The 25,750-nt window shown below is 39.5% G+C and overlaps 1 protein-coding gene across 9 annotated transcripts in view; it reads left to right on the forward strand.

Annotated features, from left to right (window-relative positions):
* TRAF3 (TNF receptor associated factor 3) overlaps positions 1–22,934 on the forward strand; it is a 69,189-nt gene extending 46,255 nt beyond the window's left edge. For 4 of the 9 annotated variants that reach the window (XM_088166272.1, XM_014871931.2, XM_088166270.1 and 1 more), the window contains 5 exons: positions 2,316–2,390; positions 4,183–4,275; positions 8,732–8,872; positions 13,775–13,949; positions 15,149–22,934. In XM_088166272.1, the coding sequence (XP_088022398.1) occupies positions 2,316–2,390; positions 4,183–4,275; positions 8,732–8,872; positions 13,775–13,949; positions 15,149–15,720 (1,056 nt within the window). In that variant the 3' untranslated portion in view covers positions 15,721–22,934. The remainder of the gene's footprint in view (positions 1–2,315; positions 2,391–4,182; positions 4,276–8,731; positions 8,873–13,774; positions 13,950–15,148) is intronic. The other 5 variants (XM_088166276.1, XM_088166275.1, XM_088166273.1 and 2 more) reach the window with 4 other exon arrangements.
* Positions 22,935–25,750: the final 2,816 nt, after the last annotated feature.

Below are 25,750 nucleotides of genomic sequence, written 5' to 3' on the forward strand. Positions count from 1 at the left end.
CTTGGGGTAGTTAGCTTATATTGAAATAAAAATACACAAGTAAAACTGATTGCATGTTGACAAGAGTTCGTAAAGACTACAGAAATCATATAGATGTGTAATTTCATGGAAAAACTTAAATTGTGATTAAATCTATTAAATTTTGGGGGAAAAATAGTAACTGAGAGAAATGGTGTAAGATTAAGGTAGAGTACAGCACTCCAACAGCAGATGCAACACTGCATAAAGGTTGTCCTACTGTATAGAAGCTTCCAGTAATATGTAGATAAAAAAATTAAAGCCTTGCTTTGAAGAGATCCATATTCTTGTACCTGAAAAGATAAAAGTAGCATCTGTCAAAACTGAGGAACTTAATTTTTTCCCTAAAAGTAGAACTTACTTGCCAAAGATAGAGAAGAATTTACTGAAGTCTTCATCGCTCAGTAAGCATCTTTTAAGGAAAATGAAGTTTCTGATCTGAGGATGAGCTTTTCTCTTTCCTCTGATACTTATTTCCTGAGCTGCAGTTTAGTTGTAGCAGAGTGCAGAAGGCACATAAGACTCCTGCCAAAGTTTAGTGCAGTCTTTTCCTCCAAGATAATGAAATACAAAATATATTATAGATACTGTATTTATTAAGAGAAACAGAGTTGTTAAGAAAAGAGAAAATGCATATACTGGCCAACCCTACCAGTGCTTACTGCCAAGATTAGATCCTGGTTCTGGAGCACTGTGGCTTATTCTTAAACCCTGACTTGAGCAGTTACTTTCAGAAGAGGTGTGTCTGAGGGTTTGTAAGAACTGCACCATTAAAGGCTGGGTTGTTACACACAGAATCAGAATGGGGTTTGAAACCATGGGTAGAAACAGAACTTTAAACAGCCCTTTGCCCTGCATCATCTGTTGCTGTATGTTGCTTAGTTTTTTTTCTAATACTGTGAAAATGTATGTATTTCTTGGTTGCATGACTAGGGACAAGACATCTAATGCAGAAAATGGGAAAATGCCTGCCTAACAGTTTGAGAAAATTCTGTAGTGTACAAATGGATATCTTACTGTAGAATTAAAGGCAATTTTCATGTTTAATTCATAACTCTTTGGCAGACTTCTGGTTTTGAGAAGTTGAAAAACGTGGCATTCTCGTAAAACCTGTTAGACCACATGTCCCTTTCTTACTTTTTTTTTTTTCTCCACTACATGTCTTTTGAAATGATACTGTGAATCCCTACAGGTAGTGTTTAGAACACAGTAGTTGTGAATCAGAGATGAGTGACTGGTGGCATCTTGGTGTGAGATTTTAAAGACTCTCTTGCTGTTCCAGAGCTACATGTTGCCAGCAGTGCTGATTCACCACTTCTTTCCAGGGAGGTGGATGAGCTGAGTCATGTGGGGCTTAAGGTGTGGGAATTTCAAATGAGATTCTGCAGCCCAAAAGAGGGATGCCAGCTGAGGAGCCAGGCTCTGGCTCTTGTCTGCTTTGTGGGAAATAGAAACTGCAGACTCTGGTTTTGAAAAGGGAGTTTTTGTTAGGCTGTCCTTTCCAAAAATGTCTCTCTGCTCCAACTTTCAGCAGTTTGCATCCAGCTGCTGCCACCTGTGCTGCTGCTGTCCATATTTATGTATATGCTTCTGCAAATTGATTAACTTCTAAATGAAAAGCGGTCTGTGCTTGTAATAATCCAAGATATTGGACTAAATCTCAATCTGTGACAAATGCAGGCATTTTACTAATCAGTTTTAATCCAGTGTACTGCATTTTTTTAACATTATTGAACTGTACCTATTCTAAAACTTTTTGTCTGTTTCATGCAGTACTTGTTTAGTCTTTTTTGTGTAATTTAACTGTTAAATTTAGGCACGGAGAATTGCATGTTATGTATTGAAAATTTGGTTCCTCATGGAATTAGGATTAGAAAAAAATGTACTTTATTACAGTGAAACTGATCTTAAGACTTGCTCAGAGCACCAGTAAAATTAAAAAATGACTTTTTGGGAAAAGATTAGCCATTCACTAAAGTCAAATGAAATAAAATAATTGTAGAGTATGTTCTTTCTGTTTGTTTTGGTTTTTTACAATTGGGTTGCCTATTGAAATAGTCTTTGGTAGAAGTTTCACTGTATATTGAATGTATCACACTGTATACTGTATTGGCATGTGCGTGTGGTTTACATATGTGTATATACAGAATTAGCACTTGAGATCAGACTGGAGAAAATATACACATGTGTGTTGTATGTTCTGCAAATGGCACACAATACAAACCTGATAACCTCTGCCCTTTATGTTATCATGCAAAAGTCTTTTTGCCAAAACTCACATTTTTTTCCTATTACAGTTGAATGCACATTTGTCAGAATGTATTAATGCCCCAAGTACCTGTAGTTTTAAGCGTTATGGCTGCACTTTTCAGGTCAGTATATAACAATTATACTTCCCCATTGATGAAAGTCTGCAAATAGAACCTCATTCTTTAACATGAAAGTTCTGGACTTCTCCAGTTTCAGTTAAGAAAATCATCCAGTTGCACCAAGTGATTATACAGGACATGTTTGATTTTTATATTTTAAAAATAAAAAATGTGAAAAGCCCACACATTCCTGCGGTGGTTTGTCAGTTCAGTTATATGGGGTATCTTGTTGAAATAGGAATAAAACACATTTGAAGAACTTGTTAACGTAGGATAAAAGAAAGTCTCTTTAGTTCTTCAGAAAATAGACTAGTAACTTCAGTTGTTTCTATGAAAGCATTTTCTTGAACTAGTATGTTTATATTTTCTCTCATTTGTGTGTCTTAATATTTTTAATTGAGGTTATACGTAGGTTAGCACACTTAAAACATGTATTTTTATGTGCATTAATATGTCTGTGTGCACATAGGTGTATAATCAAAGCATGAAATTTGTTTTTAAGAAAAGTTTCAGATTTTAATCCTGGCAATCCCTGCAAATTAAAAAAACTAAAGTCAAACCTCAGAGTTTGGTTTCAGTAGTATTATTCCAGTTTCTTTCAATATTCTGTTTCCCTTACCATAAATCCTGGGGAATTTGGATGCTTATGTAATGAAAATATTAGTCAGGACGTTTCAGAAACCGCTGACAGGAAAAAATGGCATTTATCTGATAGAATGATTCATTTGTTAGCCCATGGCTATTTAAAGAGACAAGGACTTACTAAGGAGCAACACTTCTCAATAGATGATGTCCTGCAGGTATTTCCAGGTTCTTAAATAATGAGCATTCATCTTTTTAAGTGTTAACAGTAATGCTCTTAGTGGTAGAACTGATCAATGCTGTAACCCTGCCCACTGTTATGTTGTACGTATTGCCATTCATTTTATGTATGTATATGTGTGCATATATGTACATATATCCACATATATATTTTTAGGATTTTATATAGAGTACATACCTTGAGGATCATTGAAACCCTTTCAGTTGCTTTGCAGCACTCTCCACCATCAAAGCTAATATTCTCTGCATTGCAAAGCACTTACTGAAGTAGGTGCAATGCAGCATGATACAAATGAAGTAATGTGGTCTGCATCTTATGTACTCTGTATATAATCTATGTGTGTTCTGTAAACTCTTTATATAGTGGTTATTTGTAACAGCACTTGTAGGTTGTGCAGAGGCAGCATATCTGAATATCACAGAACAGTCAAGGTAACATCTTAAACATGACAAAATAGGCATTGTAATAACTCTCAGTGTAGTTTATAAAGCTGGCGGTTTCCAGTGGTGATAAATTTATCTTAAATATTTGTCTTTAATATTCAGCTGAAGGAGGATGTAGTGCTTATGAAGCTGTTCATGAAATAGAATGGAACTTTTAAATTACAGTTAGTGGAATTGAAAGTTTCCGATTTTATATGACTCAAGAGTTTTATTGTGCTTTATTTAGTTCTAAGCTACACAAAAGACTCTAAAATACAATTCATTTTGTAAATCTTGTTCATCTTTGTTTCTGAGTTACCAAGCACACTGGATGGAGATACATAGCAGTTGTATAAAGCACTTGCTATATTAAATGTATTCCTGATTTTTGTAAATTCCCAAGTAGATTTCCCTCCTCTCTACAGTTCTGCAACAAGCACCACTGTGAACCAAAGTATGTAGTGTTGGTTCGATGTCTTTATAAACTCTTTCTTTGTAGGTTTAAAAGAAGTGGAATTGGCTAAAATGTATAAATTCTTTGTTGTCACAGGGAACAAACCAACAAATTAAAGCACATGAAGCCAGCTCAGCAGTGCAGCATGTTAACTTATTGAAAGAATGGAGCAATGCTCTAGAAAATAAGGTATATCTTCTACTCACTTCTAATTTTCATTGACTTTTTAGAATCATATAAAAGTACTGGCAGAAGCGCTTTTTTCCCTATTTTGCAGCTGTTCAACATTACAGCTAAAGCAGTAGTAGGCTTCAAAAGCTAGCAAGCCATTTAGTGTATCTTTGTACCTTTGTTATATCATAAAATGCTGTGAGAAACTTGGCTTCGCAACTCCGTGGACAATTTTCCTCATTGATAACTTAATTAAAATACTTTCTTCACACAAATAAACAGTCCAGTGTTGTATTTCCTCTCTGAGCTGCCTTCTTACAGAACAGAGAGTTCAGAAAGCCATGGCAGCACTATGAGCTGTATCTTTTCTACCTCATCATTTTTCCTGACATAATTTCAGAAGTGTGTCATAAACTGGTTTTTTATTTTCTATATATTTGCTATTGCTCTCCAAACTTAAAGACCTGCACAGGTTAATTAAATATACTGTAACTCATGGGCATGATGATGTCTGCTTTAGTGCTAGACCAGCATGAAGTCCATGTTGCAGTGTTTCCTTGGGACTCCAAGTTTTAAATTGTTTGGGATTTGGGAGATGCTGGGAGTTGTATCAGCTGTGATCTTGTGAATAAACTTGAATGACTTAACCACGTGTTCTCCAAATAAAATTCAAGGCTTTGATTTAAAAGATAAAAAACTTCAGAAAAAATTCCTGTTTTCTTAAATCCTTTTGAAAAAGTCTTACACAGACATCAAACTGATGCCTCTGTATTTTTAGGGGAAAGAAGATCCCAGAATTAACAAAGTATTCGACAAATGCAGGCACAAGAGTCAGGAGCCCCTTCAGACTTCCCTCAAATGAGTTCATAAGTAGCAATTCCAGTGTAAGCTCAGTGGCCACTAGGATATGATTTCTGTCATCTCAGAGCAGATCACAAGCCAGAGTTTAGCAAACTCTGTCTGGAAAGCACATTCCCTTCTTGGCCTCCAGACATCTCTTCTGCCTGGGTCTCCAGCAAGGTCATGCAGCTGCAGAAGTGTAGTTTTGAAGCAGACATTACCTAGAACAGTGTAATATGTTTTTTGCCCCCCAGCATATTTGTCCCCGAACTGCTTGGTTTTGAACTTGACGCCTCTTAAGGAAGCCACTGAACCTGGGAGAGGTCTAATACAGGTTTTCTAGATAAAATTTTTCTACATGTGTAGGTAGGTTTTAGTTTGACGATCCATAACATTACTTAAGTTTGCTTTTGCATGTGACACTTTGTCAATGTAGGAACTTTACATTTTTCAGTTTTGGGAGAAACAGATTCATATCCTTAGTTCGTTTTTCATTAGTCTGATTAAAACTACACAATTTATTTCACATCATAGGAAAAAACCCACGTTCCCTGCGACTTGCAGAATAGATCATATTCCGCCTTTTGTCAGTGTCCTGAGAGGTGCTTTGTCATTTTAGAAATGCCCAGCGGTTCTATGTTTGTCTCTTACAGACCTTAGAGAATACACTTTACTACTGTTTTATGTTGGACTTCTGTTTCAACTTTCGTTTTGGACATAACTGCTTATTATCGTATGTCCATTTTTTTTTCTTTTACTTCCTGCTTTGTAGACTTCTTCCTATTCATAATAAAGAGTTGAATCACTGGAAATCCCAAGCCAGTGCCAAGTTACCAGAATAGCTAACCACATGTCATATGTCAGTGACTTTATTCTAGGGAAGGGTAGCAAAATGATTTGTAACTTCATTGCTGTGCTCTTCTTTGAGGAAAAAATTAATCAATGCACTGAAGAACAGCGGTGCAAAGTCAACTTGGCTGATGGGTATCTCAGAAATCTTAGCTCTGCTGAAGTCAATGGAAGTCTTCTTAGTTTATATAGGGTCAGGATTTCATTTGGGGTTCTCCCTGTGGTACATCTGGAGGGGGTAGAAGTTGTCTTTTCCCAGTCACCACATTCTTTAACAGTGCATGTGGAATAGGCAAACTGGAAGTCTTCAGAGCTGCTAAGCTTGTGCTAAGTTAGGAGTTTGGTATTGAATGGTGCTGGTGGCAAAGAGTAGTAAGAGAAGGTCAGATGTAAAATCTTGAATCAAGACTTTGTGGGAGGAATTAAAATTCAGTGTTTTTTCCCCTCTATGATGGTGTAGAATTGCAGACTGACCTCCCACAGTTTTGTAATGTTGGAAATAATCAGTTAAACGTAATTCTGTGGCTTCATCACATTCTTACAGAAAACTGTATGAATTGTTTTTTTCTTTTTAAATATGAGACTAAAATAAGGGGCCTGTTTCTTGTGACATAAGGTTTTTTCCATTCTTCTTTAGTAAGCAACAATAAGCAACAGCTTAATTTGCAAAATTGCTGAATAAGAGCATGCTTTTTCCTAAGAATATTTCAAATATGCCAACTAAGTAAAGGAAGCTGATGCAATTTGTAATTCAATGCTGTATTTCCTTTACCCTTTTTTCAACTGAAGTTCCAGAGACTTATGCTGAAACTATAGTTGGGAAACTATTTAGTGTTAAATATTTTTATTTTCTTCACGAATCACAACCAAATTACAATTGGTGACTTAGCAATGACAGTTCTGTATGATTAAGGACTGCAGGACATAATTCTACTTTTCTTGTATTCTCTAAAGCTGGAAAATCTCAGTACAAGACAGGCCCATGTTCTATAACTTGTACAAAAATAGAAATGCAATGCTTAGTGACCCAGAGTATAAATGCCTTGTGATTGGGAGGCCTGGGGAAGAAACAATGAGAAAAGGGAAATCACAATTAAAGATTGAAGATCACAATTAAAACTAAAGAGCTCTGATTCATTAAGGAAATGGAGGATGCAAAAAAATGAAGTGTCCACCTAGCACATCTTAAGTATCTGGGAGGCAGAGGTACTGGTTTAAATTTAAGTTCATTCTTGGAATTTTTTTCTAATACCCAGGCATGCATTCCTTCAACCTCAGTATTGCTTCTCTCTCTGCACTGACAAACTTAGCTTTATCTCATTTCTGTTGAGTTTCTTTTGCCAGTTTTGCCATGTATAAAGTGCAGAACCAAACTGAGTGTATATGCACACATACTGTACTATATTGAAAAGTAATACACATATATTATGGTATCTCTGTATTTTTGGCCCCTTGTCTAATGAACTTGCTGAATGCCTGTGGACTTGGATGATCCTTTGTCTAGTTTAGGCTGGTTCAGAGATTTGAGATTAATTACCTTTTCCAGCAGGCCAGGTTGTGCTAGGAAAGCAGTGACACATAAGGGATTTGGTGATGGTGTCTGATTAGAGGGCATTTAGGGGGATGGAATTCTGCAGTGTCACCCACATCAGTGGTGAAGATGGCTTAACCTCACACTAACACCTGTAATAGAGGCCAGGGAGTAGATTTTTTGAGAACATGAAACGTCCAAGTAATTGGTCTTAATGTGAAATATTTATCAAGATTTTTTTGGGTCTGAAACGGTGCTGCGTCATATCCGAATAAAGATTTATCTGTGGAATAGTCAGGGCATGTCCAAACATCATCTTGTGCCAAGTGTTTGTTTTCTACATTTTTGCTGCTGAATGATCTTGCCTAGGGAAAAGCTACATTTCTCAAAAAAGCCATGCACCACCACCAAGCAGCTCCCTTCTCCAAACCACATTAATGAACGAGCAGTAAGCAGTGTGGCAGAAAATATTTACTGTATTACTTTCATCCCCAAGGAGATATATAATACGATATTCTTTTTAACAAGGCTCATGTTTTAAAAACAGAATGAGTCATTAATGAATAAATTCATAAAATGTCAGTACAGAGAGAGAATATAATTCACAGCCTGTAGCTCCTTGGTCTTTTCTACTAGTAGGCACCATTGGATTGTCCTTCAAATGCATGGATCCCTTCTGTATTCATTCATTTCAAGAGTTTTCATCACCATCACATTCTTTTAAGTCAAGTCAATCCCATGCAGGTGTTTTTCCTTAAATTTGCTGTAGATCAGGACAGATTGGAGTAGGTGAAGAAGGTTACTGTTCCCTGATCCCAGCAGCTCAGCTTGTCCCTGCTGTGCAGGGCTCGAGTTCTTAACACCAATTTAGAGTGAATTAGGTTGTTTCTTCCAAACTCCAAGCAACTCCCAAGTCAGTTGGTGGAAACCAGGAAACCAAGCCATTAAACAAGAAGTTAATAAAGAAAATGTTACATTTAGACACAACTTCTTTGCTGGTTTTGTGTCCTATCTGCACCTTCTTAAGCCAAAATTGTATCAATGCCATACATTGGAAGTGCAAAAATAGCTATCAGAAGGTTGGGTTTTGTTAATTTATACATTTATTTATTTATTTGTTTGTTTATTTGCAAGACGCAGAGAGAGGTTTTGTTAGGATCTTATCCCTTTCATGTGTTTAAGATAGTGTTAAACTAACAAAGTTATAGGTATTTTAATAAACTTTGGCAGGAGTAATTGTAGAATTTTTTCCAGGTGGCCTTGCTCCAGAATGAAAGTTTGGAAAAGAACAAGAGTATACAAACTTTACATAATCAGATTTGTAGCTTTGAAATAGAAATTGAAAGACAGAAGGAAATGCTGCGGAATAATGAATCTAAAATACTTCATTTACAGGTAAGAAATACAGAATCTCCCCATTAAAGCAGAAATGGTAGTAGCTTCTGTTCTGTGTCTTTACACTTGTGAAGTGAGGTGGTCTAATTAAAGAGCGGGGGAGATATTTTACATTATTAGAAAGCCATTCTGATTTCTTTTTTTTCTGATTTGTTGTGTTTAACGGGTAAAATACTTCACTAAAACACTGCAATTGCCTAGCCTATGTTAAAACAAACAAAAAAACAGTTCAAAAAGGGAAAAGTTTGAAAACAAAAGAGATAATTGTAATTTTTTTTACTTAAAAAAACTACTTAAGGAAGTCCCACTGAAGGGCAAGATTAGCACCTTACAATTGTCAAGTATATTATGCATACTTCTTTTCTACTTGCTGGTCTTTTAAAAAAATATGAGTTATGAGTGAGATCACTCTGGTGTGGATTTAATTCAAACATAGCATAATGCATTTCAATACACCTTTAAAAAATCCACATTTCTGTTGTCCTTCTGAGGAAAATTTATCTAGTTATTCCTTTGCTCATAGGTCTGAGTTTCATGTTCTGTGTTTCGAATGACCTGGCCACAAGCCAGCATGAAACTAGAAATCCTCTGGATGCCCTGGCATGGTGGTTAGCCCAAGCTGAAATTCTTTGCTCTGTATTCAGAGCTGACTTGGAATGTGGGAATTTTTATTAGCTTGCATGATACTAACCACAATTAGGGAAACCTCAGGAGATATTTAGCAAGCAATTGTGGAGGTATCATTTACACATTAATGTAGTATGTCTGCTGCTAGAATATCAGATAACTGTTGTAGCACCCACCTTAAAGGAATGTAAATAAAATTATCTTTTTCACTTACTATTCACTTCACATATAAACTGAAAATGTTGATAACTCAGGAAAGATAAAGGTACCCAAACCAGTGTGTGCCTAAAATTCAAAGGGTGCCACATTCAGGAGCTCAGATCCTGGAGACCCTTGATGATGGTTTATAAGGAAACCTTCAAGTTTGGCAACTACAGCCTTTTTCCTTACAGCAGTAATTTCTTTCCATGACCTGCCCACTTAGTAACCAGCTCAGCCTGCCTTAGTCATTGTTACTTGTCTGATGATAGTCTGGGCTATGGCTGCCTGCTTGCAATATTGTCTTCTGACACTGGGGAGCTAATCCTTGTATGTAGTGATATTGCTGATTTAATCTACCAGGAGGTAAGTTAATTTGTAAGCCTGGAGTTCTTACACATGCTGTCTCAATGGCCAGCAATGAGAGTGGAAATGGAAAAAACATAGAGCAGAGTTTTTCGTTATTGTCTTAAATGACAGATTGAGGTATCTTCTTCCGTGAGCTCTAAGTGTTAGCAAAATCAATTTTCAAATGGTTGGTTTTGGAAAAAAAGAAAACCCCAAACCACTACAAAGCAGTAGATTCCAACAGGTGGCTTTGTGGTGGTAATAATTACTGGAGAAAATGTTTTGCTCTTTTTTCTTTTTCTTCTTTTTTTTCCCCTCCTTCTCTTTACTTCCTCTTGCTAGCTATGTCAATTTAGTTATTTTAAGCTAAATTGTATTTCAAAGCTATTTCAACCTGATTCCTTCCACTTAGTGGAATTTCCTGGTTTAGTCTTATTGTTAAGGGTATCCTGGAAACACACCTCAATTTGTTTTTTCCTGGACAGCATGATCAGCCTCCTTCTGTTGCCCACCATGAGTGGAGGGAATTAGTTACTTTTTGTGAGCCATTCTTTTTTTGGGTTGTGTTGAGCAGCCCTGGTTACACAGGAGCCACAGATGCTGCACTAACAAGTTCAGGTCTGAGCAAGGGCTATTTGCTTAGGCCCCCAGACCTACAAATGCTGCTGATGTATAGTACAGCTGCAGTATTGGCTGTAGGTGAGCTTTTCTGGGCAGTGGCAGCAGCAGCACTGAGCATCATCTGCACTGGGAGGCATCTGACACAACCACTGTAAATGAATCAAGGGAGTCTGGGCACTGGCAGGAGCCTCAGCCGAGAGATGTTTTGTTTTCAGATGAGTTTTCTTTGTATTAGTCTCTAGGGAAAGTGTTAATACCAGGGGTGTGGTGATATTTTTTTTGGCTGCTGCCACGTGGAGAGGAACTTTCACATGCAGTGTCCAGTCCTTCATATGGCAATGGAAGCATGTGAGTAAGCCCGTTGTAAGGGGAGTGGGCACATGAAGTACTGAGGGACAAAAGAAAGAGTGGCCTCATGAACATAAAATGATTTGCTGAGTAATACCTTCCTTCAGAGGAGAAGGACACTTGATTGCTTTTCCAAGTCAAGCAGTGCCTTTGCCAGTCTGTTCTGTAGCTTTTCAGTTTCGCCCTATCAGTTCCAGTGGAAAGGTCATTACAGCTCTTCAATTCCTCCTGACATTTTCTAAAATTCTTTTAGTATGTATAGTGCTAAAATTCTGGAAGTTGTTAGAAATACTAAACAAAACCCCATATGAAAATCAACATCAAAAGGAGCTCACAATGGTTTGCCAAGCACATAACTTGGGATTAATGATCTGGAGAGGTCAGTTGCTAGAATGAAAAGTGCATGCAGAAAATTTATATCTACTTGAAAATTTATGAGTACAGTGTGAAACATCTGTGTGCTTTCTAATGGAATAATTAGAGTGAAAATCTCCACTGCTGCATTAAATTCAGATTTAGTACATCAGTATCTCCCAGCAGGAGGGAGGTTGACTCCCTGTAGGGTAAAAAGATAGAGATCCCACTGCTTTTTAAAAATTAAATAGAAGTCTTATTTCTGATTATTTTATATCTCTTGAATTCTCATGTCAAGGAACAGTAGATAAAAATGCTGCACATTTGCCAATGTGAAGCAGAAGCAGTTAAAGCCAGAATTGGTTATACATGTACAAAGGTAGAATGTTGACCAGGTTAGTGGAGAGAAGTGAGTCCCTAATAACAGCTTGGGGTAAACTTCTCCCAAAAGAATAGTTTACAATTCTTCTGCATGTTTAGCACTTCCCCAGTTCATATAAAAATGTGATCATTTATTTTGTTTGATACTGTATTAGTCCAAAGAGGTGCAAGCTGTGAGGCACTGTGCAAACCCCAACCATGTTACTGTTCTTGCCTTGGAGAGTTCATATTTGGTATGAGTAAAGGAAAAGTACCAGACTTGGGCATACTTTGAGTTGCTTTTGCATGTTAACTGTGAACTAGTGGCCAAATGCTTTGGTTCTGCTCTCACATCATGCATTCAGGCCATGCTGTGCTATGTTTCCTTACATTTATGGCTAAGAGCCCTTCCCTGCTCTATTTTCTGATTACCATCAGCCCAAAGTGGGAGGGTGTGACTGTGTTGGTAGGTGGTGTTTCATAAGTCCAGGCAAGCTGCTTCATACATATTTACTTCATATATTTACCTGGCATTTATTATTCAGTGCACAGCTTTCCTTCACAAAGCCCGGATTCTGGAAGTGAGAGATACATAACTTGTTTTAAAACATGAGCATAGAAATAAATAGTTCATCCTGAAATACGTTAGATTGCTCAGTGGTTTTGAGACAAAAAATAAGATTTCTACAACCTGATTTTGCCAGCTGGCTCATCAATTGAGAACCTTCAATTAAAGGTTACAGACTTTCAGTCTAATTGAAACCACGTGATTAAAAGCAAATGGCTCAGAGGGGAAATGGAGGTTGCATGAGGCAGAAGGGTTTTCCCCATCAGTGGGAAATGCTGAATCCACATGGCTAACCAGAAGGCTAATGCAAAATAAATTTATTTTCTTGTTTTGTACTCAACTGCCACTTTATTTTGTGAAGAAATGAAACATGATTTTTACGTTTGTTGGCTCTATATGATGATAAACTAAAAAGCTCTAAAGTTAGAGTTGGAATTTAACTGTAGGTGGTAGCAAAAGTAGTTTCTTCTCTCAGATATTTTTGTTATCATTTCAACTTCACAACTGATTATAGGGTTCTGGCTAAAATTCCTGCTAGTCCAAATTAGATGTGATAATGTGAAGTGCTGTGTATTTCTTGCATCAGATCTGAGATAGACTGAGAAATATGTTCTTTATATTTGTAATATACTAAGGTGCTTGCAATGTCCCTCTTTCAGAGAATACTGGCCTTCCTATTTCTTTCTTGAGTGATACATTTAATGCCTTTCCTAAATCAGCTGGTCTATTTTTTTGTTTGTTTGTTTTCTTTAAAAGACTCAACTGAAATTACCTTCAAAACGCATGGGTTATTGAGTTTAGGAAGTAAGAGTGGGAATCTTAAAGGTACTTAGGGGACAGAAGTGATTGTTTTGCTTACATTCTTGAGGGCTTCTGGTATAGTTATAGGCACATAATAACTTAGGCTTTGATGATTGATTTATATGAGCTGGCAGCTTGCACATGTGTGTACTTGTGTTCCATGTGTGCAAGAGCAATGATGTTTTCCTGGAGGCATAAGTTATTTTGCTGTAAACCAATATAAACCTGTGCACATGGGCAGCCATTTGATCCACACCACAGGAAGTTGTGCCCATACTTTGTTGTTTAAGTACTGTCACATGAAACCCAACAAGTGTCAGCCCGTAATACCAATATAGAGACATTCAGAAAATTGTTCTTCCATTGAAAGGTTTAAAAAAAAAAAAATCAAACTGTCTTAGACAGGAGGTACACACTGACAAGTCCCTTTTTTAAAATAAGGCTATTGCTAATTCTCACAGTGCTCTACCTATGCAGCACTAAGTATTTTTTAAGTGTTTCATAAATACCTGGGCTATTGCTTTAAATTTTCTAGGTTTTTATTATTAAAATATTAGAAATAAGCAAAACTTGTTTATATGGGAATTCAGTCTTATTACCAACATATAATCTGTGTTTAATTTGCATGAATTAATGTCCTTGTGTTATTTTAACTCATATGCTATTATTTTATAAAGCGAGTGATAGACAGTCAAGCAGAGAAACTCAAAGAACTGGACAAAGAAATCCGTCCCTTCCGCCAGAACTGGGAGGAGGCTGACAGCATGAAGAGCAGTGTGGAATCTCTCCAGAACAGAGTGACTGAGCTGGAAAGTGTTGATAAAACTGCAGGGCAAGGAGCTCGGAATACAAGTGAGTGTGAGCACAATGGGCTGAGGTGCTGTTGAGAGGAAAACGGTGTCCCTTGAGTGGCACTCCCATTGTGACTTTTATATGGAAACATCAGTAATGCTGATGCTTCGGATTTCTGAGTAGGAGATTGTGTATTTTATTTCTTGATGGTGTGGCATTGCTTTCATGCTTTTTCTTAGGCTTGATTCTTGTCTCCTGTTTTGTTTTATTGACTCTTGTCTTGACTGCATTGTTAGCTCGTTATAAACAGTTTCTTAATTGATCTTTGATAGCAAATAGCTTTCAGCAACTTCTTTAAGTACAGTCGTGGTGTATTGACTGCTTTTACTACTCTTCTCCCCTGTGAATGGACCAGTATGGTTATCCACCTGAAACTACCCATTCCTGATTAGACAGGTGTATTTGATCCTAAGAAAACTGAGATCTGCTTAAGAATAAGGTTATTGTGCTTCTGAATAAAAACTGGAATTCAGCAGGACAGTGTAGCTCATATGCAAGAGTTTAAATGATTGTGGCAGAGAACATTTAAATAGACCTATATAAGATAAACCTGCCTTATGAATTCATCTGCTTCTCAGTATTGTGTTGGCCAATTTTGCCAGTAACAAAACAAAAGAGTAACATGAAAGGGAAGGGGGACACAGAAAACATAGCCCTCCCTCCAAACTAAATAAATAACCATATAATACTGATCTAAGCTTAAATTTTTGGGTTTTGTTTTTTTGTGAAGAACGTTAGACATTATAACAGCAGTGTGCTTCTGAGACAAATAGTGTCTAAAAAGAATGTTTTGAGTGATCAGGAATGCTTCTGAATTTCAGAGGGATTACATAGGATGTGTAACTGCTTCCAAGGTCTTACCTGCTAAATAGCAATCTGCAGATAATGCTGCCAAATCTCCTTTCAAAAAATGGAAGCCTCTAGTTTTACTGTTTAGTGACCAGGAAAAATCTGTTAGATGATTTGAATATTTGACTTTTACTGCATGTGTGATTAACGCCCACATTTGTAAAAATCCCAGCTAACCGAGATACCAGCCAGCAAATTAGAGCCTGTAGAAATTGCTTCATCAGTGGCCAAATGCACTTGGGTTGTCGAGGAGGAAAATGTTTTCATACACAGTAGCAGCACTGGTGATTGATTTTCAGAGTCTGTAGTAAACAGCAGGTTTCTCACCCCATCCTTTGTGTTTGTGGCAGGCCTGCTGGAGACCCAGCTGAGCAGGCACGACCAGATGCTGAGCGTCCACGACATTCGGCTGGCTGACATGGACCTCCGCTTCCAGGTTCTGGAAACCGCGAGCTACAACGGAGTGTTGATCTGGAAGATCCGCGATTATAAACGTCGGAAGCAAGAAGCAGTCATGGGGAAGACTCTGTCCCTGTACAGCCAACCCTTTTATACTGGATACTTTGGCTACAAGATGTGTGCCAGAGTTTACCTGAATGGAGATGGCATGGGAAAGGGGACGCACTTGTCTCTGTTTTTTGTCATTATGCGTGGAGAATACGATGCTTTGCTTCCGTGGCCCTTCAAGCAGAAAGTGACTCTCATGCTCATGGATCAGGGACCGTCTCGACGCCACTTGGGAGATGCTTTCAAGCCAGATCCAAACAGCAGCAGTTTCAAGAAGCCAACTGGAGAAATGAACATTGCATCTGGCTGCCCAGTCTTTGTGGCTCAAACTGTTCTAGAGAATGGAACGTATATTAAAGATGATACTATTTTTATTAAAGTCATAGTGGATACATCGGATCTACCAGACCCCTGACATACACTGGGGGAGGCAGATTAAACAGAAGGCAACTCCGTTTGGGGGTTTTTATATCAGTTTGTCTTCAACCAGAGGTCCTAAAGCTCACAGAACCACCTTGTGGAACAGATGGAAGAGTTTGAAGGCATAACTGCATAGGGTCCAATTGCGAAAGTAGCAACACATTAAGAAATCATACCATGGTATATTTTTTAATAGAACTAGCAACACTTGAGCTCTGAAGAATCACTTTTCCCTCATCAGGATAGTGATTATGGTCAGAGAGGATTTTTTTTAACTTATTAATGATCTAGTCAATTGGAGGTGAAAAGACATATACAGTATGTGCTGAATCAATTACCGACTTTTATTTCTTTTAAGCTAGAATACAAGAAAAACCCTTCACATGTGGGCTAGCTGGAAATTGTCAGCATGTTAAAAGAAGATGAAGTAATGTTGCAATTATGATATTCTTTGAAAAACTGAGGTGCAATCTTGTCTGAAATATAGTATATTGTCTTTATAAGGCCTCATCTGGTCTCTGTTTTAATAATTACTTTGTCAGAAGATCTTGGAAAAGTATCCATGTCTTCTCAAAAGTATCTGAATCAAAATCATATTTTTATTTAAAGTTCTATTGTTACAGAAAACATTTTATTTTAAAACTGTTGATAGACTGATATTTCTTGGAAGAAAAAATAGAAGATATCAAACACTGGTTATCACTTGTGATAGGAAAAAAAAACTATTCAATTCTGTTATTTCTCTTTAGAAATGTAAACCTACAATATATGTCGTAGTTAATGACACTATTTCAAAATTAAGGAAAAATCACTCATGGATGCTGTGCATCATTATCAGATTTATAATTGTTTTCACCCTAAAATAGGGCATTTGTTGAACTTTGGAGTTCTAAACGGAATCCTGTACATTTTTTAAAGTTCTGCCCCATGCTTTCCAATCAAGCTATATATGTTGCACATTATGCTGTCAGCAGTATATAGTATTTTCAGTATTGGGGAGGAGGATTAGTGCTGAAAAAAGCCTCTGTGTTTGTTCTGTACTAGCAACCATTGCTTCAAGACAAACCAGCAGTGTCTTAATACAGTGATGGTGGCTTGCATGCATACATGTGCCTTAGATGTGCTGTGCTGCTTATAAACCATAGCTTTTTATTCAGATTACTTCTGATATCTGAAATGGTAGTTTAATTGGACTTCAGGCATAATGTTTAGCCTTGTCTTCAGAGCCCTTAGGTACCTTGCAATGTACGAAACAGAAGCCAAAGCCCACTCCTTTGGCTTCTGCAGCTTCTACGACTTGGCCATGGTGGAATCCATCCTATTGAGGTGCCAAAACGTTATGCTCAGTGCTCCTATGGAGCTTGGACTAGACAGTCTCCATGGCCACTGTGAAGGCAGGCAACATTTTTCCTCCAATGCCTGTGGCTGTGAGGTGGCATCACTTGAAACGAATCCATCTGAGAACTCTGGGGCTGTGAATATGGATGCTCGTGGCAGCTTCTCGTAGCAGACAAGCATCCTAATGGGGAATGCATGGGCTTCTTTCTTGTAACAGCCTGAACTGTAGTGGAAAGCATTTGCTAGCCCTGAAACATGCTGATTGCAACCTGCTGTGTTCATCTGCTTCTATTTAATAGCCTGTGACAAGCAAGTCCAGAGACACAGCCTGACTGTGTTGCTCTTTCAAACCCTGCTTAGGCAGAGCGGGCTTGCACCACTGTGTTTTCAGCCTTCATGGGCTTGAAAAAACTACTGCATCTCAGCCTTTAATGTCAGGCTGTATCAATTTTCTGCTTTTTTGAGGCATAGTCACAATTTTTGTCTAAGGTGCAGTTGAATTCATGCCTTTGTATTTCAGCTTGTCTTTGCCATTGTCTTTTTTGGCTGTGCCTTCACACACAGTGCCTGCAAGAAGTATTTATGGATATACAATGCATGCTAAGTGGTCTTCATGGGTTTTCCAGGCACCTGCTAGAATACTGCCTGCTGCTGGCTGTCCTGACCGTCAGCAGCACCTTGTCTTCCTTTTCTTGCCTTCCATTGTCCGGGTACTGTACTCCCCCTATGGTACGTGGCTGTCAACAGGTGCAAGCTCAAATATGGAGGCACGTGCTAGCATTTAATTTCTAGCACAGAAGGAGGATGTTCTGCACAAGAGATAAATATCTATAGATATACCTGCATCTATATCTCTAGATATAATTGTATGGCACTTGCAGTTTTATGCAGGCTGCATAAGTAAACCCATCACTTACGCTTTAGGGCGAAGGTTCGCTCAACTTGTGTCATTTTAATAATTGTGAATGTAGGCAGCTGAGCTTTTGTGTTTGTGCATCACAGAATTTTACTGAAAACAGGATTCCCAAGTGGAAATGTCCAAAGGACTCTCCTCCCATTGCTAATGCATGTCTTGTAAAATTAAATGAAACCGTTTGGCCATCTCAAAACACTTTATATCCTGTTTCAATCTGAGACTTGGAGGAGAATTTGAGTATAAGCAGGGCCCAGCATATTCTGCAGATTTGTGACTACAGTTTCCAACTTCTGTGACAGAATTGCGCTTCTAAATCCAAGCTCTTTAAAAGAGGAGGAAAAAAAAACATTTCCAGCCTTGGTGATTGAAAGAGGACTTTGAAACATGTGAATGTGTAAACCAATAGGGAAGTCTTCCTGAGTCTGCACACAGCCTAAACTAGTAGCTTTAAGAGATCTGAATATCTCGTCTTGGTGGGATATTGACTCAGAAACTTCACAGAGAAGTTTAAATATGAACACTGCTAACTATCTAAATGCCGATCACTGTAGCAGAAACATCAGTCACTGTTGTATTTCACAGATCTCTATGCTGCTTTCCACATCTCCCAAGTGCCAAAAGCACCAGCTGCCAGAATCTTCAGCTTCACTTGGGCAGCTTTTATAATGCAGTAATGTGCTATCGATATAAAAATATTTTTGCATATGTGCTTTTTATCACAGTTAATAAAACAGAGGCCTACTGCACTTATTTTTTAAAACTACATGAAGCTGCCAGAGAATTTCCAGTTTGCCAACCCTGCGTACTGTGAAATCCAGGATCTTGCTACACAAATGTAGACACCGCCTGCTGTGGAATACCTGAAGCCTTGACTGTAACACCCCTTTCTCTGCAGAGCTCACAGGCCATCTCTGTAGAGTTCTGACTGTGTACATAGAAATCAGTTTCCTCTGCTTTCCAGCAAGGAGTATGTAGCATTTTGTGAAAACAAGGCCACTGTATATTCTCTAAGTTGAAAGGAAAAGATACCTGGTGCTTTACTCAACCGTACACTTTTAAGTTATTTAACTGTTTCTCTCATCGCTGAAATGCCCTTTATCCTTTTTCTCTCTGCTCCTGACTGAGATATCTGAAGTTTTCTAGGGACTGTCTGTTTAAAGTGATTCATGGGACAACACCCTGCCCCCATGTGTACTCTTGAATCCTGGCAAACTCCTGGGGGGTGCCACTAGTGCAAGGGGGTCCCGGAGTACTTGCATTACTTTGAACAGTTTGTTCAGTGGAACCATATTGTCCTCTACTTAGTAATTCTTAGCAGCACACAGCTGAAGTCTCTTGCTGGTGTTCTTTCTTCACAGTGATGCTCCAAGTTATGTACAAGCCTCTTCTGTTTCCAGCATCCTCTAGGGAGATTCCAGTGTGTGACAATCTGGATGTTGCCCTTTGTGTATACTCTTCAGCACAGAGTGAGTGCACCTCTTACCTAGAAAGTCTTGAATCCTAAACAGGATGAAACTATTTGGGTGTTTGAAGACCAACCTGCAGTTATGATGCATGACCACGTCTGCATTGCTTCTCTGAGCTAATTAATTGGGGTCTTGTTTCAGTTACTGTCTACACGGTACACCTTCAACTGCTGACTTACAATATGCAATGTTGATTTCAGCCTTGTACTGTAAATGTTGCTCTTCACAAAGAAAATGTGCAATAGGAAAAGGGAATAGTGGGTGGCATACTTTTGATGGAAAAACATGCTAGATTTTTAAAAATATGAAAAAAAGAAATGCAGTTTATTTCCTTTTCTCATGGTGTTTTCTACTTGGAAAAGGAAAGATGAAGATATGTGCCTGTTTCTGTGCCTGGTGAATTTCTCAAATGCAAAGATGTGATAGAGATTTGTGTTAGCTGGGATTTAAGTGTTGAACCCATGAATGTTAGGTTGTGATTGTACTGCTTCTGTTTCCTCAGCTTGCCATGATTATAGCTTGCTGAGATGGAGTTTAAAAAGCTACCACCTATTTGTATCTGTATTCCATCACCTGGGATAGGCATTTCACCAACAGTGCAGGGTATCTGCTGATATTTTGTTCAGTTTTTAAAACACTGGTGCTCTTTGGTCCAAGAGAGAGAAGCGTGTAGGGAGTGACAAGGAAAGTTGCCTGCACTGCACAAGAGTGAAAAATGTGACTGCAGTATTGATGCCTTTGATATGATTTAACTATGCAAATACACAGATAGGTGAGGGGGGAAATTCTTGGGTTGCATACCTAATCTCTTAGATTTTGCTCTGTAAATTTCTTGTATGTGTGTAGGTACATACATATGCACACAGACATGCATGCACATAAATATGCAAAGTCTTTTCTTTATGTAGAAGTGATGAAACAAAACCCTTTTCCTCCAAGTTATACTTGATCAATTGGTGCAAATATAACTTGCTGCTGCTAAGGGAGGATCTTGGCTAAGGGCAAACTTTGGTTCATATCTTTCAGGTTTGAAGACCTGTATGTAGCAAACACTTCGTTTAGCTTTTCTGAAGACTTTGAATTGTAATTTAGGACACATGTTCTTCCTCATGCTTTGATAATTTGGAGATTCCTGTATTTTAAACAACTATAGTGATGGGCAACTTTTTGATTGCAAATCATTTCCTCTACTTTGGAACAAAAAATGATAAAAAGCATCCGAACCTCTTCCCTGGAACTCCTGTCCTGTTCAGTTCAATACCTTGATATTCTAGGTGACCTAGAAGTCAAAGCTACTGCAATAAAAATGATTGGTTTGGTAGTTTAATCTGATAATAGGTTTTAATACTGTGTACATTGTATAGCAAGTGCTGTTTCTCTTTTTTGGAACAAGGAAATCATGGATGAGATGTGAAGTGATTTGCCCAGAGTCACAAAAGGAATCTCCTGGAGCTGGAACTGAATGAGAGGTTCCAGTTCCCTAGTGTTATCTCTGAATCATGAGGTTTTGCTCTTTTAGTACATTAGTCCCTTAAAGGAACTGGAAAATATGTTGACATACCCTGAAGACCCACATCAGGACAGTAAGGGCTAGAATTAAACATTCAAGCTGTCGTGATTTGGGGTTGTAGACACGTGGTGGCCCAGACGTGTGGAGTGAAGGCCAGCACAGCATGTCAGTGTGAGTAACAGCAGCAAACGTGTGTCCTGCTCTGTTTGTTCAGAATCATCCAACAAAACCAGTCTCGTTTGATGCTCCTCTTTACTAAGGAAGGAGAATACCATTGTACAGTGAAGTGGGTTCATCTTTGTTCTACCAGTCAGTGTGACTTGACCATTTCTTTCTTGTGGGGCTTTCTCCCTTTTTCTGTAAACCAAAATCTGGAGGGCTTAATTGTTCTTTTTTGCCTCTTAATCCAGGCCTTTGCAGAGAAGCACCAGATAGGAAGGTTGTGGAAAACTTTGGACTGCTGATTCAGGGACATCCTCTTAAGGTTTAGAAGAGTAGAGTTACACAACACATAAGGGATCTGACTATTCCTGTTTCTCTTCTAGTAAGACTGCAGCTTCTGTCTTCCATTTCATGATGTCAGTGTAGATATTAGGCTGTGTCTCTTCATTATTTTCCCTCCAAGTTAGGATTAGTTCCTTAGGGTTCAAATAAGATCTGAATTTCACAGAGAAGCACCTGAACCAAAACCCTGGATTCAAACATCCCAGACTTGATGTGGAATTCAAATCTGGATCCCAACTCTGTGGCTTACTAACCTACCCATTCAGGGAAAGGTTTGTTGTCTCTATGTGGTGTTTGTGTTTTTGGTCCTTTGGAACTAAGCTTTTAATTTGGTTGCCAGTTCTGCAAGGACTTTTTAACTTCTTAGCGATGCCGGTGTTCACACGCTCCATTGCTGGCAGTGTGATGCGTGGTGATAAAATTTGACTCTGTCTAAGGGTTACTGAGATAAACCAGCATTATCATTCGTAAAGGTCATTTTCTTGCATAGTGTTCTGAGCTTTGTATTTGAATATAGCTCGCACCTGAAAGGACACATCTTCCAACTATGACCTGCGTCACTGGCAGAGAGTTGTGTAATCTGTACTTGTGGAATGGGAAGGTAAAAGCTTCCATCGTTGCTGATGCATCGTGTAATCCACCTGTTTGGTTTTTCTTATAGCTGTTGTTCAGTTAATACTTTTTGTTTTCAGTTTTATAGAAAAAAATGGGGAAGTTCAGGATTTTTTCTACAAGGTATAAAACTCCAATGAATTAGTGGTGACTAGAGAGCTGTGGAAAATACCCCATTAGGAGATGATGGGCTAAATGTAGGTCCGTTTCTCTTAGACAAGTAGGATAACCTTTAAGATGCATGGAACAACATAACAATTGGGAAAACTAAAGCTGACATTTGTTTCCAAGAAATTCTGTGAGAACTATGGAAAAGACATCAGTGATTGAGAATAATGTACAAATTAATGTGTTTGAAACTTGTGTATCCATTTCTTTAATCTCATACTCTTCAGTGAACGGTACACTTGTGTTCAGTTTTATGATCAAAAACAAAGACCAAAGAAGGCCAGCCTCATTTGATTGTGTATATTCTGCCTGTCTTAATTATCAATAGCTGTAAGGATACAGTGCAAGTGATCTGGTAACCAGTGGTTCTCGTCCTTTTCTTTTAGGGGGAAAAACAATTTTAAAATGTATAATTTATTGCTCAGCAATAACCATGTTGTTAAAATAATAATTAAAAAAAAGGAATTAGCAACATGTCTTAATTTCCCAATAGCATTATTATATGTTGTATTTCAGTTCACTGTATATTGTGTTTTTGTATTTATTTGTGTTTGGAGGTCTTGCTATGTCTTTTTGTGTTTAAATGCTAATAAACAAGGACAGTGTGTAAGAGTGTAGAATGCTGAACTCTGAAATGCTAAACTGTGTTATTAAAGGAAAAATAAATAAGTAGGAAATCATATTTTTTAAAAAAACCTGGTGTGTTGAATTTGAATGACTGCTGTTGACTTGCAGATGGCCAGAGTGCATCTTCCTCCTGTGTGAGCCCAGTGCACGGCTGTTCTGTGCTTTGTGCTCACACACCTGATAGAGCTTTACTGTGGCATTTCCCATCCTCTGCACAGGTAACTTGCCATAACTTCTGTCAGAGTCCATTTTCCATGTGCTAACTCTGCTGGAATAAACCAGGCAATGATGTTCATTCCATCAGAGTTGAGAGCCCTTGTGCAGACAGAGTAGAAATAAATTGAATGGCTTTTCATGCATTTGTGGTACACTGCTTTCCCAAAGAGACGTGGGAAAGGAGAGTTGAAGCGTAGCTTAAATCTCTAAAGATGTAGATTTCTTATTTTTTCTTCTCGTGTCACTAGTGACTCTTCTCAGCTCAGAACCGCACGCTTCAAGGTGTGTGCTTGAAGTCACAGAACATGATGCAGTCTGTAGGAACACCTGGCAGTTCTGGAATGTGTGGAGCAATATTTCCACCATGTTTCAGGTTCAGCCTAGGGCTGCAAACCCCTGGTTCCCTGGGGTGTTGTATGAAGCATGCAACTTCTACTGACCACCACACTGTTGTTTCTTCCCCGCTGTCCCTCCCACCCCTCTCTCACTGAGGTTGCAATTTCCCTTCCTATCCCTGCAGGGGTAGTACTGGGTTTAGCAATGCAGGAATGTCCTGCCTGTGCTCACACACAAGTCTGCAGTGTCATAGCAAAAGCCACTGCCTCGTTGCTGGCACTGGAATGTGGGAAGGACCTGGCCAGCCCATCCCGGTGTTTGGAACAGTCTGAAAGTGCTGGGCAGCCCAGTGCATTCTCTGGATACAATTGGGATGCCAGAGAAATGGCAATGCAGGTGGGCATGGTGAGGGGGGAGAGTGGCTCAGAAGTGCCATCCTCACCTGGTGCAGGATGTGCTGAGGTGGATGTTCCCTTTGCTGCTGTCAGCAGTCACCGTATGTGACTCTGGATGCTCTGGCTGTCCTGCTCATCAGCCTTTCCACTCGCACTCCCAGCGCCGGCACTTGAGGCTGCACTGCCTGAAGCTCTTCATATCTCTGCTGTGGAGCCTGAAGGGCTGGTGAGCTTCCTTGTCTTAATGAAGTGGGTTACCTTCCAGCAGAGACTCCTCCTCCCAAATTGGGGAGCTTGGTGCTGCTCAGATGTGACACTTCCATCATTACAGAGCAGCAGGATAAGCAGAGAGGGAACAAATTGCTTTAAACGTGAAGGCGAGCACTAATTCCTCACCTCCCTGCTGCTCCTCCCCCAGCAAAGAATCCTAATTGAAATGACATGTGGTGCCCTTCCTGGCTCCAGTGAGGCATTATAAAAGGTTTCTCCTTCATGCCAGGTCCCAGAAGGTGACTGTCAGCTTCATGGGGTGCTTTCCCCCAGTGGGCCATCTGGTACTTGAGGTGACAGGAGCAGAGTGCCAGCTCTGGGAGCACCAGGAGCAGGGTGAGGAGCTCCTGGGCTACAGAGGGTGCTGGCTGAGACAGAGCCTGGACCTGCTGCTAGGGCTATCTCTTGGAAGAACTGCAGGGGTTTTTTTTAAAGTCTTTGGGAAGTTTTTGGGAAATTTTCCAGAGTTTCAAACCTTGGGTTTGCTTTCTGTCTGGTAAGAAGTCACAGGTTTTCAAAATGTTCAGTCCTGTGTATCCTTTGCTTTGATGTGACCAAGTCCTGGAATTGTCTGAGGAATGGGGAAATATCCAGTGATCCAAACAAGTGGTGAAAGAGGTGATTTCCCCAAAGCCAGTTATTTTGTGAGTCAATTGTGTGGCTCCTTCCTGCACGCCTGGATTGAGCCCTGGAGGCTGTTCCTGTCGAGTAATGTGTCTGGCGTGTTGTTTGTCCAAAACAGGTGAAAACCCAAGTATCTTCCCTACCCCCCTTGACAAACACAGCACCTGGAGAGGCTGAGCCTACTCAGATCTCTTGCTCCTTCAAGTGAGCCTTTGGCAGTGAGCATTGGATCTCAGAGCATGCTCTGGTGTGTTCTGTAGGCTCACAAGAATGGGGAATGGCTCAAGCCAGGAACTGAATTCTCACTGTCTGGGCTGGCAAACACAGAAAAGACCTCAGGAACTGATTTCCACCCTGCAGGCTGCCCCTTGGGTTAAGCAGTGTTTGGACACATCTGTGTTTTTGGCTGTGTGAGTGGAGCTGGAAGCTGTTTGCAGACACTGCTGTGGACACTTGATGGCTGCTTTGTGCCAACACAGAAGCGTTGCAGAGATTACTTGGATTTCTACCAGGTATTTCTACCTGTCAGGTAGGAATGGCATGTGCCTCTGCACACCCTGTGCCATCAGCTCACAGGAACACCAGCGAGGCGTGAGCCTGTCCCCAGCTGTGTCCCTTTGGCACATGTCCCTGGGGTGGGTAGGGATGGCTGGAGAAAGGCTCAGATTCTCGAGGATAAAAAGAAATTCCAGCCATGCACAGAGTTGAATGGAGTGGGCTGGTTCCAGTGTGCAGCCTGGCATGGGCTCAGGGCTCAGAAGCAAACGTGGTTGCTCACACCCCTCCATCCACACAGATCTCACTCCATCGCTGCTCCTTGCCAACACCCCTAACAGGAACTATTGTTCCCCTGCTTCACACTACAAGATGTGAGTTGGAGTGTGGCTTCCAGGTAGCTCTGAGATCAAATGTGATCCCCTCCAGTGACTTCTGCTGCCTTGCTGCCCTGAGGGTGAGGTGACAGCGTGGCTGCTGGAGCCTTGTAAGCACTGAGTGAGTTCCTCTTGCTGAATTGGTGTGGAGCTCCACACCAATTAACTCTA

Source organism: Sturnus vulgaris, chromosome 6, assembly GCF_052056855.1.
Source record: "Sturnus vulgaris isolate bStuVul1 chromosome 6, bStuVul1.hap1, whole genome shotgun sequence".
Taxonomy (NCBI): domain Eukaryota; kingdom Metazoa; phylum Chordata; class Aves; order Passeriformes; family Sturnidae; genus Sturnus; species Sturnus vulgaris.